The sequence below is a fragment of the Hypanus sabinus genome, chromosome 10 (genome assembly GCF_030144855.1).
Source record: "Hypanus sabinus isolate sHypSab1 chromosome 10, sHypSab1.hap1, whole genome shotgun sequence".
NCBI classification, from domain to species: domain Eukaryota; kingdom Metazoa; phylum Chordata; class Chondrichthyes; order Myliobatiformes; family Dasyatidae; genus Hypanus; species Hypanus sabinus.
The window spans coordinates 132,010,982-132,027,574 of NC_082715.1; the positions used below are offsets into that span (position 1 = coordinate 132,010,982).

At 46.1% G+C, this 16,593-nt stretch overlaps 1 protein-coding gene across 6 annotated transcripts in view; it reads right to left on the reverse strand.

Moving 5' to 3' along the window:
- The window catches only part of sobpa (sine oculis binding protein homolog (Drosophila) a), a 310,007-nt gene that overhangs the window by 217,320 nt on the left and 76,094 nt on the right, over positions 1 to 16,593 (reverse strand). For 2 of the 6 annotated variants that reach the window (XM_059982999.1, XM_059982998.1), the window contains exons 1-2: positions 13,210 to 13,316; positions 11,802 to 12,014 (exon numbers count right to left, since the gene is read on the reverse strand). The exons of the other annotated variants lie outside the window; for them this stretch is intronic. In XM_059982999.1, coding sequence (XP_059838982.1) covers positions 11,802 to 11,933 — 132 coding nt within the window. In that variant the 5' untranslated portion in view covers positions 11,934 to 12,014; positions 13,210 to 13,316. Of the gene's footprint in view, positions 1 to 11,801; positions 12,015 to 13,209; positions 13,317 to 16,593 lie in introns of those variants that run through there. 6 annotated transcript variants of the gene reach the window in all.

Genomic DNA, 16,593 nt, shown 5'->3' on the forward strand with positions numbered 1-16,593 from the left:
TATGGGAACAGTTCACTATAGCAGGCCCTGGAAGGGTTGTGAAGGTAAAATGAATGCAGCAAAATACAGGGAAATTCTGGAGGAAAACCTGATGCAGACTGCAAGAGAACTACGACTTGGGAGAAGATTTGTGTTCCAGCATAAATGACCCCTAAAGCATAAAGCCAAAACTACACAGGAATGGATTAAAAACAACAAAGTTAATGTCCTGGAGTGGCCAAGACAGAGTCCAGACCTCAATCCAATTGAGAACTTGTGGCTGCACTTGAAAAGGTCTGTCCACTCACATTCCCTATGCAACCTGACAGAGCTTGAGCAGTTTTGTAAAGAATGGGGAAGAATTACAGTGTCCAGATGTGCAAAGCTGATAGAGACCTATCCACATAGACTCAAGGTTGTACTTTTTGCCAAAGGTGCATCTACTCAATACTGACTTGAAGGGGGCGAATACTTGTGCAATCAATTATTATGTGTTTTATATTTGTAATTAATTTAGATCACTTAGTAGAGATCTGTTTTCACTTTGACACGAGTCTTTTTCTGTTGATCAGTGTGGGGGGAAAAAACCAAATTAAATCCACTGTGATTCAATGTTGCAAAACAATAAAACAAGGAAACTTCCGGGGGTGGGGGGGGGGTTGAATACTTTTTATAGGCACTGTATCTTGATTTATGAAACAGTTATGACCAAGATATTACATTCAGAAAGCATAATTGAGAGGGAGGAGGAAGTACTAAGTGAAGTCAATGTGAAGTCTACTTAAATGCAAAAGACCAGTTAGAATGATGATCAGTCTGCCAATTGTGGGAACTTGCTGCGTGTATATTCGCTGGACCATTTCCTACATGGTATGTTCATGTGCACCTATGACTAAAAATTGAATCCTCTCCCAGCTTCCATGCAGAAGTGGAATACAGTGTCAGCGGGATGTTCACTGCTTCTCTGTGGAGTTTGAAGAAAGTATTGTGAGGAGAGAGATCCATCAAATTCAAATTTTCCAATTAATATGCCAGCATGTAAACAATACACCAAGGTGCTGAACCATATGTTGTGATATTTATACCAACAATTCCCCAAACTGAAATTACTCCACATTTAAAAGCTTTATTCACGCGGTCGCTATAGATTTTGAAAAATAAACCTGATTATTATCTTATGCAACAGTTGGTGCCAGCCAGGTGGACAGGCACTCAATGGCCACTTAATCAGGCATATCATGCACCTCAAGAGTGGCCACTGAGTATACGTTCATGATCTTCTTCTGTTGTAACCCGGCAACTTCAAGGTTTGACGTGCTGTGCATTCAGAGATGCTCTTCTACACACCACTGTTGTAAGTTGTGGGTATTTGAGTTACTGTCACCTTCCTGCCAGTCTGGCCATTGCCCTCTGAACTCTCTCATTAGCAAGGCATTTTCACCCAGAGAACTGCCCTTCTTAGAAGATTTTTGTTTGTTTTTCAACCTATTCTCTTTACAATCAGGAGACTGTTCCCAGGAGATCAGCAGTTTCTGAGATGCTCAAACCACCTCATCTGGCACTAACAATCATTCCACAGTCAAGGTCTGTGCTGATCAACTAGCTGATATCTTCAATCTCTCACTTCAGCAGCCTGAGCCACCCACCTGCTTCAAGCAGGCTTCAAATATACCGGTGCCAAAGAAGAACATGGTAACCTGCCTCAATGGCCATCATCCAGTAGCACACACATCCACTGTGATGAAACATATCAACTCCTGCCTGAAAGGCAACGTGGATCCGCTCCACTTTGCCCACCGTCACAAGTCAGCAGTAGGTGCCACTTTATTGGCTCTTCACGCACCCCTGGAACATATGGACAGTGAAGGTGTATACATCCAGCATTTTGTGTGCGTTGCTCGGATTTCCAGCATCCGCAGATTTTCTTGTTTGAGATAACATCAGGATGCTCTTGATTGGCGACAGCTCGGCATTCAATACTGTCATCCCCTCTAAACTATTCGATAAGCTTCAAGACCTTGGCCTCAATACATCCGTGTGTGCAACTGGATCCTCGAGTTCCTCACTTGCAGACCCTAGTCAGTTCAGGTTAGCAACAATAACTCCTCCACCATCACCATCGGCTCCACAAGGCTGTACGCACAGGTGTTTGGTCTATCATTATGCTTTGTACTTATGACTGAGGTTAAGCACAGCTCCAATACCATTTTAAATTTGCTGATGATACCACTGTTTTTGACTGAATCAAAGGTGGTGATGAATCAGCATAGAGGAGGGAGATTCAAAGTCTGACTATCGACTTTGAAGTCACGTAGATCGTTGGTCTGAACAGAAACTGAGAACCGCTTGACGCTGTCTGCAATCTTTTATTGAATTGAGTTGCTGCCACACGATTGGCTGATTAGATGTCAGCATTAATGAGGTGTACAGGTGTTCCTAATAAAGTGGTCACTTCAAATGCAAATGCATTTCTAGCAACAAGCCTACTTCCTCCACAGTGTATCCAGCGCACGTCAATAACAGGCAGAACCCAACAGTGAAGCTGGACATTTTCCCTTCCAAGCTTATTCTCTTATTTCAAGTGACATACGAAATGAATGTAATAACCAACTCCTCTAAACACAACATTCACAGGCTTTTTACATGAGATCCACTTACAAAATAGTTGGATTCTCTCCACATAAGCTTTCAACTGGGTCAGTAGCAATAGATGACTTTTCTGAATTAATGATTACAGTATCAAACCAGATGGTACAGGGATGTGTCCATCATTTGTTTCCCTCTGCATACTTTGAAGCTCTTTTCATTCATTGTAAACCATTCTACCCACCCAGGGAATTTCACTGTTATCCTAGCTGGTATTTACATTCCCCCTCATGTGAATGCTCAGTCTGCACTCGGGCTGTTGGCTGATAACATTTATGATTTGGAAAATAAATTTCCCAATACCATCATTTTCTTTGTGGGGAGAGGGGGGGTTAAATCATTGACTTGAAACATGGTCAAATACCACCAGGTGACTAGCTGCGCCACACGCAAGGGCAGAGTGCGACAGGATGCCAGTCGTTCAGACATGTTACCTTGGTCGTTTTGGGTACAGGAACAGTGGTGGATGTTTTAAAGCAGGAGGGCACTCTACACTGGGGGGGGGGGGGGGAGAGAGAGAGATTAAAAATGCCTGGAAACACATCTGCCAGTTGTGCCGTACACACTCTGAGTACTCGCCCTGACTCGCTGTCCGGTCCCGCAGCCTCGCGACTGTCCACTCATTGGAAACCCTGCGTACCTCAGCCTCGGAGATAACCAAGCTGCTGGTCGCATCAGTGGTTCCCTTCAGGCGCCCATCAGTGTTCGCAACATCAAATCGAGCGTAAAAAAAGATTTAGCTCATCTGGGAGAGAGGCAACTATGTTGGAAACTCCACTGCGTAAATTTAGCTTTCAAGTCTGCGATGGTGTGATGAAGTTTGAACATTGACATTTGTGCATGTGACCATTCTGCTAATTGTTGATTACTCATGGTTGTTTGCACTACAGTCTTGTAAATTGTTGGGTGCTATTGTGTTGTTATGATATCGTCCTGCGTTTTATGCTTGGCATTGAATCACCGCCAGTTCTAAAGCAATGCACACAAAATGCTGGAGGAACTCAGCAGGCCAGGCAGCACTGATGGAAAAGAGTAAATAGTCGACGTTTCCGGCTGAGATCCTTCATCAGGGCTGGATCAATTCTGGTACATTTCAAATAAAGTGGCAATAAAGTGATTTGGATTCTGATCAAAACTGCACCTGGACATAGTATAGTCATTAGTCTACAAGTTATGCTGAGACTTGCTGTGGTAAGATAATGAAACCTGACAAGCACTTAATTGATTTGGTTATGAAATATCCCAAGCCATTATTTTAACAAAGCTGTTATTGTTATTCATTGTGATTGCAGTTTTTAAAAATTGTGTTTATGACAATTATCAAACCAAATGATTTCAGTTTGATATGGTGAAGTCTTCTCTGTGAAAGTAATTGACATTTAAATTTTTTCCAGATAATATACAATCCTAAAATTACAGGGTTACTCTTATTAATCATCCTCTCTCTAACTGTGATGGTATTGGCTCACTGGCCACAAACCCCTTAACTTATAAAAAGATTTTAAGCCCGATCCAATGTAGATATCTATGGGTACTTTTACTTTAGGGTGGTTATAAGTATCTACCAACTCAAAGACGGAATATGCCTTGGGTACCCTTCAACCAGATGGCTTAAATGTCGATTTCTTGAACTTCCAGTAATGGACTCCAACCTTCACCATTCCTCTCTCACCTCTTCTCCTCACCTGGCCATCACCTCCCTCTGGTGCTCCTCCCCCTCCCTTTCTTCTGTGGGATTCTGTCCTCTCCTAGTAAGACTCCCCCTTCTCCAGCCTTCTTTCACCAAACAACTTCCCAGCCCTTTACTTCACCCCTCCCCTTTCAGGTTTCACCTATCACCTGGTGTTTCTCTCTCTCCTCCCCCCACCTTTTAAATCCACTCCTCAGCTTCTTTCCTCCAGTCCTGCCGAAGGGTCTCGGCCCAAAACATCCACTGTGCTCTTTTCCATCGATGCTGTCTGGCCAGCTGAATTCCTCCAGCATTTCATGTGTTGCTTTTTACAAAGCTGGGCTTTTAACTACAAACTGATTATCTGGGGAGTATCTGCACACATGCAACCTGTTTATTACACTGCATGCATACTATACTGAAAAGTAGGACTGACAGAAGAAAAGTAAATAAAGATAAAGCACTACATTGCAAAGGCAGCTGTGCAAACCTATCCTTCACAGCACTGCTAAGCCCTGAGGATCTTGCTAATGTACATTAAATGAAGATGACCACACCGGGAACACTCAAGTTGCACGAGGAATGCTGACAGATGGGTCGTGTCCCACATTGCTATTTGAGCGTATGAGTCACAAAAAGCTGGGAGACATATACAAGCATTTAAGAAAATTAACAATGTATTGTTAGGGGAACGGAATACAAAAGTAGAGAAACTGTGCTTTAGTTCATCAAGGCCTTGGTGAGGCCACACCTGAAGTCTTGATTTCCTCATTGCATGGAGCATGTATATATATTTCAAGAGGTCCATAGAAGGCTTTGCTCTCCTGATATGTGGAATATGTAGGGGTGGCTTATATGGTTTGACAATCTACATTTGTGTTCACTGAAATTTGCAAGAATGAGAAGGACAGTTAAAACACAAGGTTTTGAGGGGTCCTTATCCAGAGAGCATGTTCCCCATACGAGAGGATTGGAACCATTTAGAAGTTCTCTTGATGGGACACCGTCATTTTGCTTAAGAAAAAGATTGTGAATTCTTTGCAATTACCTTTGTTTTCTGCATTAATTACTCAAAATGTGGTCTGAACTTCATCTATGTCACAATAATAGACAAACACAATCTGCCTAAACTAGTAACACACAAACAATTGTACTACTACTTGTCAATACTGAGTACACCATTTAAACAATCAATCTAGGTTCAAAAATGTATGAGATCCTCTGGGGTAATGCTTACTACAAAAGCTATTTGGAATCAGGTGCTCCGATCAATGAGATGACATTGGAGTTGTGGGTTGGTAAAAGTGCCCTGCCCTATAAAAAAGTCAGGTTACTGACAGAGCCTGCTCTTCTTAAGGAAGATCTGTTTATGTGCGCTATACCTTGATTAAAACAACTTTCTGAAGACCTTAGAATTGTAGAGATGCATTGATGCACCATCAATAACTCACACTGAGACGTAAGGCGAGATATCGGCTTTTATTGACTGGAAGAAGGAACCAGGAGTGAGTGTCTATCATACAATGTCCTGGAGACTGAGGCCGAGCGTCAGGCCTCAGATCTCCTTTATACAGGGGCCTGTGGGAGGAGCCACAGGAGCAGTCAGCAGGGGGCGTGTCCCGACAGGCACATAGTTCACCACATTCACCCCCCCTTCGTTTGAAAGAGTCCTCATGTGGCGAAGTTCTTACAAGTCAAGTCTATCAGGTGGTCGAATCTGTCGCTGCGATCTACGTAGCACCAGCTGTGACCGCATAGATGCCGGCAACATTGGTGATTGCACAGGGGACGGAGGTTGCGCTTGTTCTTGCCCACTAGGCGCCGGTGATCCCTCATGCATGTGCGAGGCGCCTGGTATAAATGCGTACGAAACGCCCGGTATACAAGTGTCGTGAGGAGTCTGTGTAGGGCCTGGTGAGCACAGTGTCACCTCTGGTGCAGGGTTCATAGTTACCAGAGAGCCTTCAGGGTAGTGGTCTGCTGCACCTGCGGGTGCCAGGTCGCGGATGGAGACCGTGTCCTCCCGCCCATCAGGTAAGACCACGTAAGCATACTGGGGGTTCGCATGTAGAAGGTGAACCCTCTCTACCAGCGGGGAGTATTTATTGCTCCTCACATGTTTCCGGAGCAGCACTGGCCCCGGGGACGTCAGCCAAACTGGTAGGGTGGTCCCAGTGACAGACTTCCTGGGAAAAGAGAATAGGCGTTCGTGAGGGGTGGCATTGGTGGACGTACATAACAGGGAGCGGATAGAGTGCAGTGCCTCAGGGAGGACCTCCTGCCATCGAGAGACCGGCAACCCTTTTGACTTAAGGGCTAAAAGTGTGGCCTTCCACACTGTGGCATTCTCCCGCTCCACCTGGCCATTACCCCGGGGATTATAACTCGTGGTCCGACTAGTAGCAATGCCCCTAGCTAGCAAGTACTGGCGCAGCTCCTCACTCATAAAGGAGGACCCTCTATCACTGTGGATATAGCAGGGATACCCGAACAGAGTGAAGAGCTGGCGCAGGGCGTTTATGACGGACGTGGCAGTGGTGTCGGGGCAGGGGATGGCAAAGGGGAACCGTGAGTACTCGTCGATAACACTGAGAAAATAGACATTGCGGTCAGTGGAGGGAAGGGGGCCCTTAAAGTCAACACTCAGTCGTTCAAAAGGGCGGGTGGCCTTGACAAGTTGTGCCGTGTCAGGACGGTAGAAGTGCGGTTTGCACTCAGCGCAAATTTGGCAGTCCCTGGTCATCGTCCTGATGTCCTCCAGGGAGTATGGCAGGTTCCGAGCTTTCACAAAATGGTAAAATCGGGTGACCCCCGGATGGCAAAGTTGTGCATGAAGGGTGTACAGCTGGTCGAGCTGTGTGCTAGCACATGTTCCCCGGGATAGGGCATCAGGGGGCTCATTGAGTCTGCCAGGCCGGTACAGGATATCATAGGTGTAGGTGGAGAGTTCTATTCTCCACCGCAGAATCTTATCATTTTTGATTTTGCCCCGCTGTTGGTTGCTGAACAGGAACGCAACCGAGCGCTGGTCGGTCAGCACGGTGAACCTTTTGCCAGCAAGATAGTGCCTCCAGTGCCTAACAGCCTCCACTATGGCCTGGGCTTCTTTCTCCACCGCGGAGTGCCGAATTTCGGAGCCTTGGAGGGTGCGAGAAAAGAATGCTACTGGTCTGCCTTCCTGATTGAGGGTAGCAGCCAGAGCGAAATCGGAGGCATCACACTCCACTTGGAAGGGAGCGGTCTCGTCCACTGCATGCATCGTAGCTTTGGCAATGTCCGCTTTAATGCAGTCGAAGGCCGCGCAGGCCTCAGCAGAGAGGGGAAACGAGGTAGACTTGACCAGGGGGCGAGCCTTGTCTGCGTAATGGGGGACCCAATGGGCGTAATAGGAAAAAAAACCCAGGCACCGTCTGAGGGCCTTGAGAGTGGTGGGAAGAGGGAGCTCTAACAGGGGGCGCATACGTTCGGGATCAGGGCCAATAACCCCGTTTTCCACGACATACCCAAGTATAGCAAGGCGGGTGATACCAAACACACACTTGTCCCTGTTATAAGTAAGGTTCAGAGCTGTGGCCACTTGGAGAAATCGTTGGAGGTTGGCATCGTGATCTGGCCTGTCGTGACCACAGATGGTGATGTTATCCAGATAGGGAAATGTGGCCTGCAGTTGGTACTGGTCCACCATCCGGTCCATTTCCCTCTGGAAGACAGAGACACCATTCGTGACACCGAAAGGGACGCGCAGGAAGTGATAGAGCCTGCCGCCCGCCTCGAAGGCGGTGTAGGGGCGGTCCTCTGGGCAGATGGGGAGCTGGTGATAAGCGGATTTCAGATCTATTGTCGAGTACACCTTATACTGAGCAATCTGGTTGACCATATCCGCGATGCTGGGTAGGGGGTACGCGTCAAGCTGCATGAACCTATTGATGGTTTGACTATAGTCCACCACCATCCTATTTTTCTGCCCAGTCCGAACAACAACCACCTGGGCCCTCCAAGGGCTGGAGCTTGGCTCAATGATCCCCTCCCTGAGCAGCCGCTGCACCTCCGACTGAATGAAGGCCCTGTCCCCCGCGCTGTACCTCCTGCTTTTGGTTGCCACAGGTTTACAGTCGGGGGTCAGGTTGGCGAACAGCGGTGGGGGAGGGACCTTGAGAGTGGAGAGGCTGCAAGTATCGGTAGCGCAGCTGTTGGCCTGGTTCTGGATGGGATGTGTGTGTCCGTGTGTGTGTGTGTGGTCAGTAGCGGGGTATGTGAAGAAGTCCCACAAAACTGAGGATTCCGGACAGTGAGTGGTGGGAGGGGCCCGTCGTATACCATAGTCACACTTTCGAGATGGCTCTGGAAGTCCAGCCCCAATAGCACAGGTGCGCACAGATTAGGCATGACCAGCAGCTCAAAGTCCCGATATTCTGTGCCTTGCACCACCAATGTCGCTACACAACCCGCCCGGATGACTGCGACCCAGAAGCCAAATGGAACCTCCGACTGACTGGCCGCGTGGCGAGTCCGCAGCGTTGCACTGTGTCCGGGTGAATAAAACTCCCAGTGCTGCCCGTGTCAAACAGGCATCTAGTCCTGTGCCCCTCCACCCGGATGTCCATCATGGACCTTGCAAGCTGGTGTGGGGCACTTTGGTCGAGAGTTACAGTGGCCAGAGACCCAGTAAGCATCGGAGGGCCGGGGGCGGGGCGTGCTGACGTCGACAAAGATGGCCGCTCACATCCGGGGTACCCGGTCAGCATCGGAGGGGCGGGGGCGGGGCGTGCTGACATCGACAAAGATGGCCGCCCACATCCGGGCATGCAAGATGGCGGCCTCCATGTTTCACCTGCAGCGCTGCACTCCGCTCGAGGTTGAGACTTACAGACCTTGGCGAAGTGGCCCCGCTTTCCGCAGCTGGAGCAGGTCGCTTCTCGTGCTGGACAGCGTTGTCGAGGATGTTTTTTATGGCCACAGAAATAACAAAGCACCAGCTTCTGACGGGCCACAGCCGTGGTCAGGGTTGGGGAGCTCGTGGAATCGCGACTGGCAGCGGCGTTGGCAAATTCGCTCGCGGGAGCCGGCGGTGGCGGGGTCTGAGGAGTCCACGAAACCGGCGGGGAATCGCGCGACTGGACAGCGTCGGCGTTATGCAGCGCAGCTTCCAGAGCATTGGCCGTCTCTATCGCCGAGCTTAAGGTAAGGTCTGAGTTTTCCAGCAGTCACTGGCGCATGTACACTGACCTCAGTCCCGTCACAAAGGCGTCTCGCACCAGCAGCTCCGCATGCTGTTCTGCCGTGAGCGTCTTGCAGTCACAAGCTCGGACGAGTGTCTGTAGTGCTCGGAGAAACTCAGCGCACGATTCGCCAGGCCACTGTTGCCGGGTAGCTAAACGATGTCTTGCGTAGACGGTGTTCACCGGTCGCAGGTACTGTCTTTTGAGGGCGTCCAGTGCCCCATCGTAGGTCGGCAGGTCCCGGATAATGGAGTAAACTTTGGGGGTGACCCTCGAGAGTTGGATTCTGTGCATAACGGCGGGTTCAGTCGCACGAAGCTCCGCCAAGTACGATTGGAAGCATGCAAGCCAGAGTTCAAAAGCGAGAGCTGCGTCAGGGTCTTGAGGGTCCAAATCCAACCGGTCCGGACGCAAAACGGGTTCCATGTTGTAAAACTTCCAGTCAATAAAATTGATGCACCATCAATAACTCACACTGAGACGTAAGGCGAGATATCGGCTTTTATTGACTGGAAGAAGGAACCAGGAGTGAGTGTCTATCATACAATGTCCTGGAGACTGAGGCCGAGCGTCAGGCCTCAGATCTCCTTTATACAGGGGCCTGTGGGAGGAGCCACAGGAGCAGTCAGCAGGGGGCGTGTCCCGACAGGCACATAGTTCACCACATGCATAAAGCTGGAAAAGGCTACAAAAGCATTTCTAAAGACCTGAGTGTTCATCAGTCCTCAGTAAGAGTAATTGCCTACAGAGGAAATTCAGTACTGTTACTACTTTCCCTCGGAAAGGGCATCATGCAAAGATCACGCCAAGAGCACGATGTGCAGTAGTGAAGGAGGTGAAATAAACCAAAGGATAACAGCAAAAGACCTGCAGAAATCTCTAGAACTTGCGGGAGTCCCTTTTCATGTGTCCACAGTAAGAAAAACAGTGAACAGGAATGGTGTTCATGGAAAGACACTGCTCTCCAAAAAAAAAACACTGCCTCACGTCTCAAGTTTGCAAAAGACCACCTGGATGTTCTCAATGCCTCTGTGACAATGTTCTGCGGACAGAGGGAGAAAGAAGTTGAACATTTTGGCAGAAGTGCAAACCCTCTGTTTGGAGGAAAAAGGGCACTGTACACCACCACCAAAATCTCATTCCAATTGTGAAGAATGGTGGAAAGAGCATCATGGGTTGGGGCTGCTTTGCAGCCTCAGGGTCTGGACAGCTTGCAATCGTTGAGGGAACAATAAATTCAAAATTGTATCAAGACATTTCACAGGATAATGTCAGGGTAGCAGTCCATCACCTTCTATTAAAGAAGTTGGATGATGCAACAAGACAATGATCTGAGTCACAGGAGTAAATCAACAACAATCTTTTCCATAGATGTTGCCTGGCCTGCTGAGTTCCTCCAGCATTGTGTGTGTTGCAAAGTACAATTGTTTGTGTGTTATTAGTTTAGGCAGATTGCATTTGTTGTTTAAAACAAAAATTTGTGTTTTGGAATAGCCAAGTCAGAGTTCAGACCTTAACCCAATTCAGATGCTGTGGCATGACCATAAGAGGGCTGTTCATACAAGGTATCCCGGAAATGTTGATGAACAGAAATAGTTTTGTATGGAGGCATGGTCTAAAATTCATTGTGCAAGTCTGATCAGCAGGTTATTGCTGCTAAAGGAGCTCAATAAAGACACAAAAAGTACAATTGTTAACAAGAGAAAATCTGCAGATGCTGGAAATGCAAGACACACACACAAATAAACAAACAAAATACGCTGGAGGAATTCAGCAGGCCAGACAGTATCTATGGCTGAGACCCTTCATCAGGATGGGTAAAGGATCTTTTCCATAGATGTTGCCTGGCCTGCTGAGTTCCTCCAGCATTGTGTGTGTTGCAAAGTACAATTGTTTGTGTGTTATTAGTTTAGGCAGATTGTATTTGTCTATTATTGTGATTTTGATGAAGATCAGACCACATTAATGCAGAGAACCAGGTAATTTTAAAGGGTTCACAAACTTATCTTTTGCAACTGTATCTTTGGAACTTTCTTCCTGAAAGCAGAAGTAGATACCAGATTCTTGTTAAGCGGGGGTGAAAGGTTGCTGCATGAAGGCAGAATCAGAATCAGGTTAATTAATGCTGGAATTTATGTCATGAAATTTGTTGTTTTGTGGCAGCAGTAAAGACATAATATTTCTATAAATTATGTGGAAATAAATAGAGCAAAACAAAACAGAGTAAAAGAATAGCATGGAGAAGCAGCTATTCTAAATCATTACGCGTGGGATTTGGGCTCCTGTACCTTTTCCGCAGTGGTAGTAATGAGAAGAGGGCATGTTCCAGATGCACGCGCACGCACACGCATACGGTGTGTACGTTGAGCGTTCAGGTTTTTCAATGTCCCGGCTGGAGCAGTTCCTTCAACAATCAGCATCACTCCTTTCCATCTTAACCGTGAAGCTTTACACTTTTATTCTCCTGTCGCTTGAGCGCTGTTGCATCCTTCAGCACCTCCCTACAAAAGAGTTAATAACTATCTGTGCTTCCAACTACCAAAGAATAATACATTTGGAATTTGTGTGCACAAAAAAATACCTCCTTTGTGATATCTGTTACAACAGTTGCCAATTGCACATGGTTCTTTGCTTTTTGAATACTCCAATGGAATGTTGATAAAAATGTCCTGGATCAGTGTAGTACATAAACTGATTCAGTTAGTCTCATATGAGATAACTGTGGAGTATTGGGGGCTTAGGAATTGTATAGGCTGGGGTCAGAAATGGATTGTTTGAAACATTACTCAGGTCCAAATGATTGTAATTATAACGCCCATGGCACTACAAGACTGAATCAGACATATTAAAACATCGAATGTATTTAATAGAGGAAATGGGAGTTTTATTTGAAGGGACCACACAAGCAATGTGTGTCATTTGTTTCATATCAGTACTGAGATATCTAGGAGTCAACAATGGGAAAGTGGTGAATTTTAAACCCTCGGGAAGGACAGGTCATAGCTCAGGAATGTTAAAACGTCCAAAACCTTATCCAGACCTCAACATACTTGACTCATCCCCACTTCTCACTTTAATGGAGGTAGTGTGGGAAGGAGTGGTTAACACCATCCCCTTCAGGCACCCAAGTGATACAAATATCCTGAGCTTGCATGGCTCAGAGCCCAGAAACCACTTAAAGAGTCATTGAAGAACAGGAGGCAGCCAGTTGACCCCAGTTCCATCCTGGCTTTCAAACCTATCCAGTTAGTCCCATCTCTGCAAAGTTCTTCACTGACACTTATACCCCATAAACCTCAATTCTCTGTGCTTGTTCATCAAATGCTTCCTTAAATCCAGAGGGACGTTCCATATCTAGTGGATTCTGCTTAACTGGGACACATCAGGTCCAGTACATTTTGGCCCAATTAAGCAGCTGCTCTAATTAGCCGAAGTTTCATGAAAATAGTTAAAAAGGTATTTTTAAAAAAAGACAAGCTATCAGTACTTGCATCTAAATGAAATATAGATCAAATTATAATACTACCAATGACTCTATAGTACTACAGAACCATGTGCTAGTTGCAAATAGTTATTGACAGAGGAACTCATCTGCCATGTTCTCATAAACAACTGTAAATGAACAAAATTATGGCAGACACCAATTGCAGATACTTGATTGTTTTCATCCAATGCTTTAGAACAGGGTTTCCCAACCTGGGATCCATGGACTCCTTATATTGGTCCATGGCATAAAAATGGTTAGGAACCCTTCCTTTAGATGATTGCATCCTCCAATCTTCATTTCCATGTACATTCAAGATGACTGTCGATACCTCAGTAACTTCTAACCTGTTGAAATAGTGAAAAACATTTAATTTTCACTCCCTGCCATTTCTGGCATCTCCAAGCCTGTGTGCTTGAAACCACGGTGAGCAAAGCAGTTCCAATTTGTCTTGCTTGCTTATTTCTCACCAACAATCAGTGGCAACAATCGCTGCTTTTTGAACACAAACCCATGCAACTGTCGCTATTGAAAACCTGATCACTCTGAGCACGGTGCAGTGTCTAACAACAATACAAGTGCACTCAACTGAAAATAGTTAGAAACCGTTCAGCAACAATCTCCTCTCCCAATTAAGCAGCATAGTGTTCCCAGTCAATGAAGGGAATCCCAGCTATTTTCTCTATTTAGTCTTTGTACTTTATAAGAGTTGTCTCAAATAATCGGCTGCCCCAGTTAACTGGAACTCACTATAACATATATAATGTTTTTTTTTCTTAAATTAACCTTCCCAGGTACTTAATGAAAAAATTCATCTTGGTTCATCAGATCTGTGATGACCACAAAGTATTTGTTATTTTCCCGAATTGTTTATAGAAATTGACACATCATAGATATTTAAAAATTTTTTCGCAGGTACATCTTCAGAAAAGGCCTTACTGATATAGGCTGAACACAAGCAAATGTGGACAGACATCTTGGTTGTCATGGATGAATTGGGTAGAAGGAAGGGTTTCTGTGCTGTATAACTATGACTTTATGTTGAACTGGCACAGCCTCAGTAACAATATTTTTTACACCACCTTCTCAAGCAGTTGACTTTGGCATCTCCCTCATATCAAAGGAAGATTGCATGCAGTTCTGCCATCTCCACCCCCACTTCACTTGACAAACTAGGATTCAAGTCATCTAAACCAGTTGACTTACCCACCTACCTGATCAATTTTAAACCATACCACTGCATCTACCAATTTTTTGTCATCCCATTCCTTCATCAGTTAATTATTTTAAATTTAATGACCGCAAGCTCTTTTTTCTCAGACTCAGGAAAGGCCAGCAGCTGAAGGAAAGTAACCGTTTCAATTCCTAATCGTCTCTCTTGCTCTGCTTGTCGTTAAAACTCCCAGGTCCACCTCAATCTGCCTTCTTTCCAATCAGCTAAATCACTTCATCTGCCAGCTGAGTTCACTGCAATCTTCTGGACTTGACATCTATTTCTCCAGCTTCAGGTAACTCACTTCCTTTTTGTCTGCCTTTGAACTTGCCATTTCTGGCCCTCATTATTTTGGCTCTTTCTACTTGAGTCACCTGGCCAACTAGACAGCCTTGAGAGCAGCACTGCACAGCACAAACCAGAGTCATATTTTAACAGCTACATTAATTAATTTAGTGTCTCAGTATCAGCTTGCTCCTTTTGTTCTACACATACCATTCCCACATCTTCTCTGCTAAAGAGAACTCACTTGTTTTATTCCTTTCTCAGTTAGAGTGAGGTCAAGCATTTGATACATTAACAGATGCTGTCTCACCTGGTCAGTGCTTCCAGCAGTTTTATTTCTGGCCTTCATTCATGCTGCAATGAGTTAAAGGCAGTTCTGAATCAGGCCGGAGGCAGACGATGAAATGGACCAAAATATTCAAATCTTGCCCTATTACTAAATTCAGTGGGAGCTCCCCTTCATCTGCAGTTTTGGATTTATTGGCCACTCCATGCCCCTCTCCCCAATGCAAGTTGCCTCTCACCAGCATCAAAGCCAATAAACCATCTCACCAATTAAGTATGATAAGCTACAGTTATGATCCCAAACAGAGGAGGCACTTAACAGTCTAACTGTAGGGGATCTGTGTTGAATATGACACAATCATGCTATATAACTGTGTATGTTCAATGATGCAGTCAAATGTTGCATCCTCATGCTCAGTGGAATCAGATTTAATATTATCGACATATATCGTGAAAGTTGTTTTGAGGCAGCAGTACATTGCAATACAAAATAAAAACTGTAAATTACAAAAAGCATAAACATTTTAAAAGTTAATTAGTACAAAAAGAAAAAAAAAGAGGAAAAAGTAGTGAGGTAGAGCTTTTGAGCCAAGTCAAACCGAAGATCAGAAGCCTGAGAAGACTCAGCTTGCCCAGGTTTGCGACTGGGTAGAAAAGGCAGCAGCTCGTGGCAGCTGGTGCTTCGAGCAGCGGCTAGTCAGCAGTCGGCATCGATTGGCACAAGGCAAGGGCAAGAGCAGCCACCATTGTTGAAGTGGTCAAGAGCTGAGTGGAACTGTTTTTAGGCTTTAGCTCTGAGACTTCAGCGAGGGGCAGCTTCATTGAGGGAATCTTCCCCCACCCCACAGTTTATTTTTCTTCCTTCTTTGTGTTTGCTCAGCTAGGACAGTGGAGCTGGCAGGCAGGATAGTGGAATGCTCTCTTGTGTGACGTGGGAAGGCAGGGAAACCTCCAGTGTCCCTGACGACTACTCCGGTGAGCGGTGCGTCTAGCGGCAGCTTGTAAGCACTATGCGTTAAGGCACTGGACCTGAAACTACAGATCATTCAAGAGGCTGGGGGGGGGGGGGGGGGTGATAGATAGGTGGTCACATCCAAGGTGCAGGACACAGGAAACTGGGTGACAGTCAGGAAGGGGAAAGGGGTTAAACAGCCAGTGCAGAGTACACCTGTGGCCATCCCCCTCAAAAACAGGCATGTCACTTTCAATACCGCTGGCCCGGGGGCAGGGGAAATGACCCAGTAGAGGAAAGTCACAGCAGTCAGGTCTCTGGCACTGTCTGAATCTGTGACTCAGAAGGGAAGGGGAGGAGAAGAGGTGAGCTGTGGTGATAAGGAATTTGTTGTTTAGGGGAATAGAAAGGAGGTTCTGTGGACAAGAACAAGGTTCACAGATGATACATTGCCTCGCACAACTCGGGACATATCGGATCAAGTCCTCAGCATTCTTAAGTGGAAGGGTCAACATCCAGAGGTCATAGTCCACATAGGTACCAATGAAATAGAGACGGGGTTCTGCGTAGAGAGCTCAGGGAGTTATGTGCTAAGTTAAAGGTCAGGACCTCCAGGGTTGTGATCTCAGGATTGCTACCCGTGCCATGTACTCGTGAAGCCATAAAAAGGAAGATTATACAGTTTAACACTTGGCTAAGGAGTTGGTGTAGGACGGAGGACATAAGATTTTTGGATCATTGCGCTTTCTTCCAGGGAAGGTGGGCTCTGTACATAAAAGACTAAGGGACTGATGCCCTGACAGGAAGGTTTGCTCATGCTACAAGGTGGGGTTTAAACTAGAATTGCAGGGGTATGGGAAA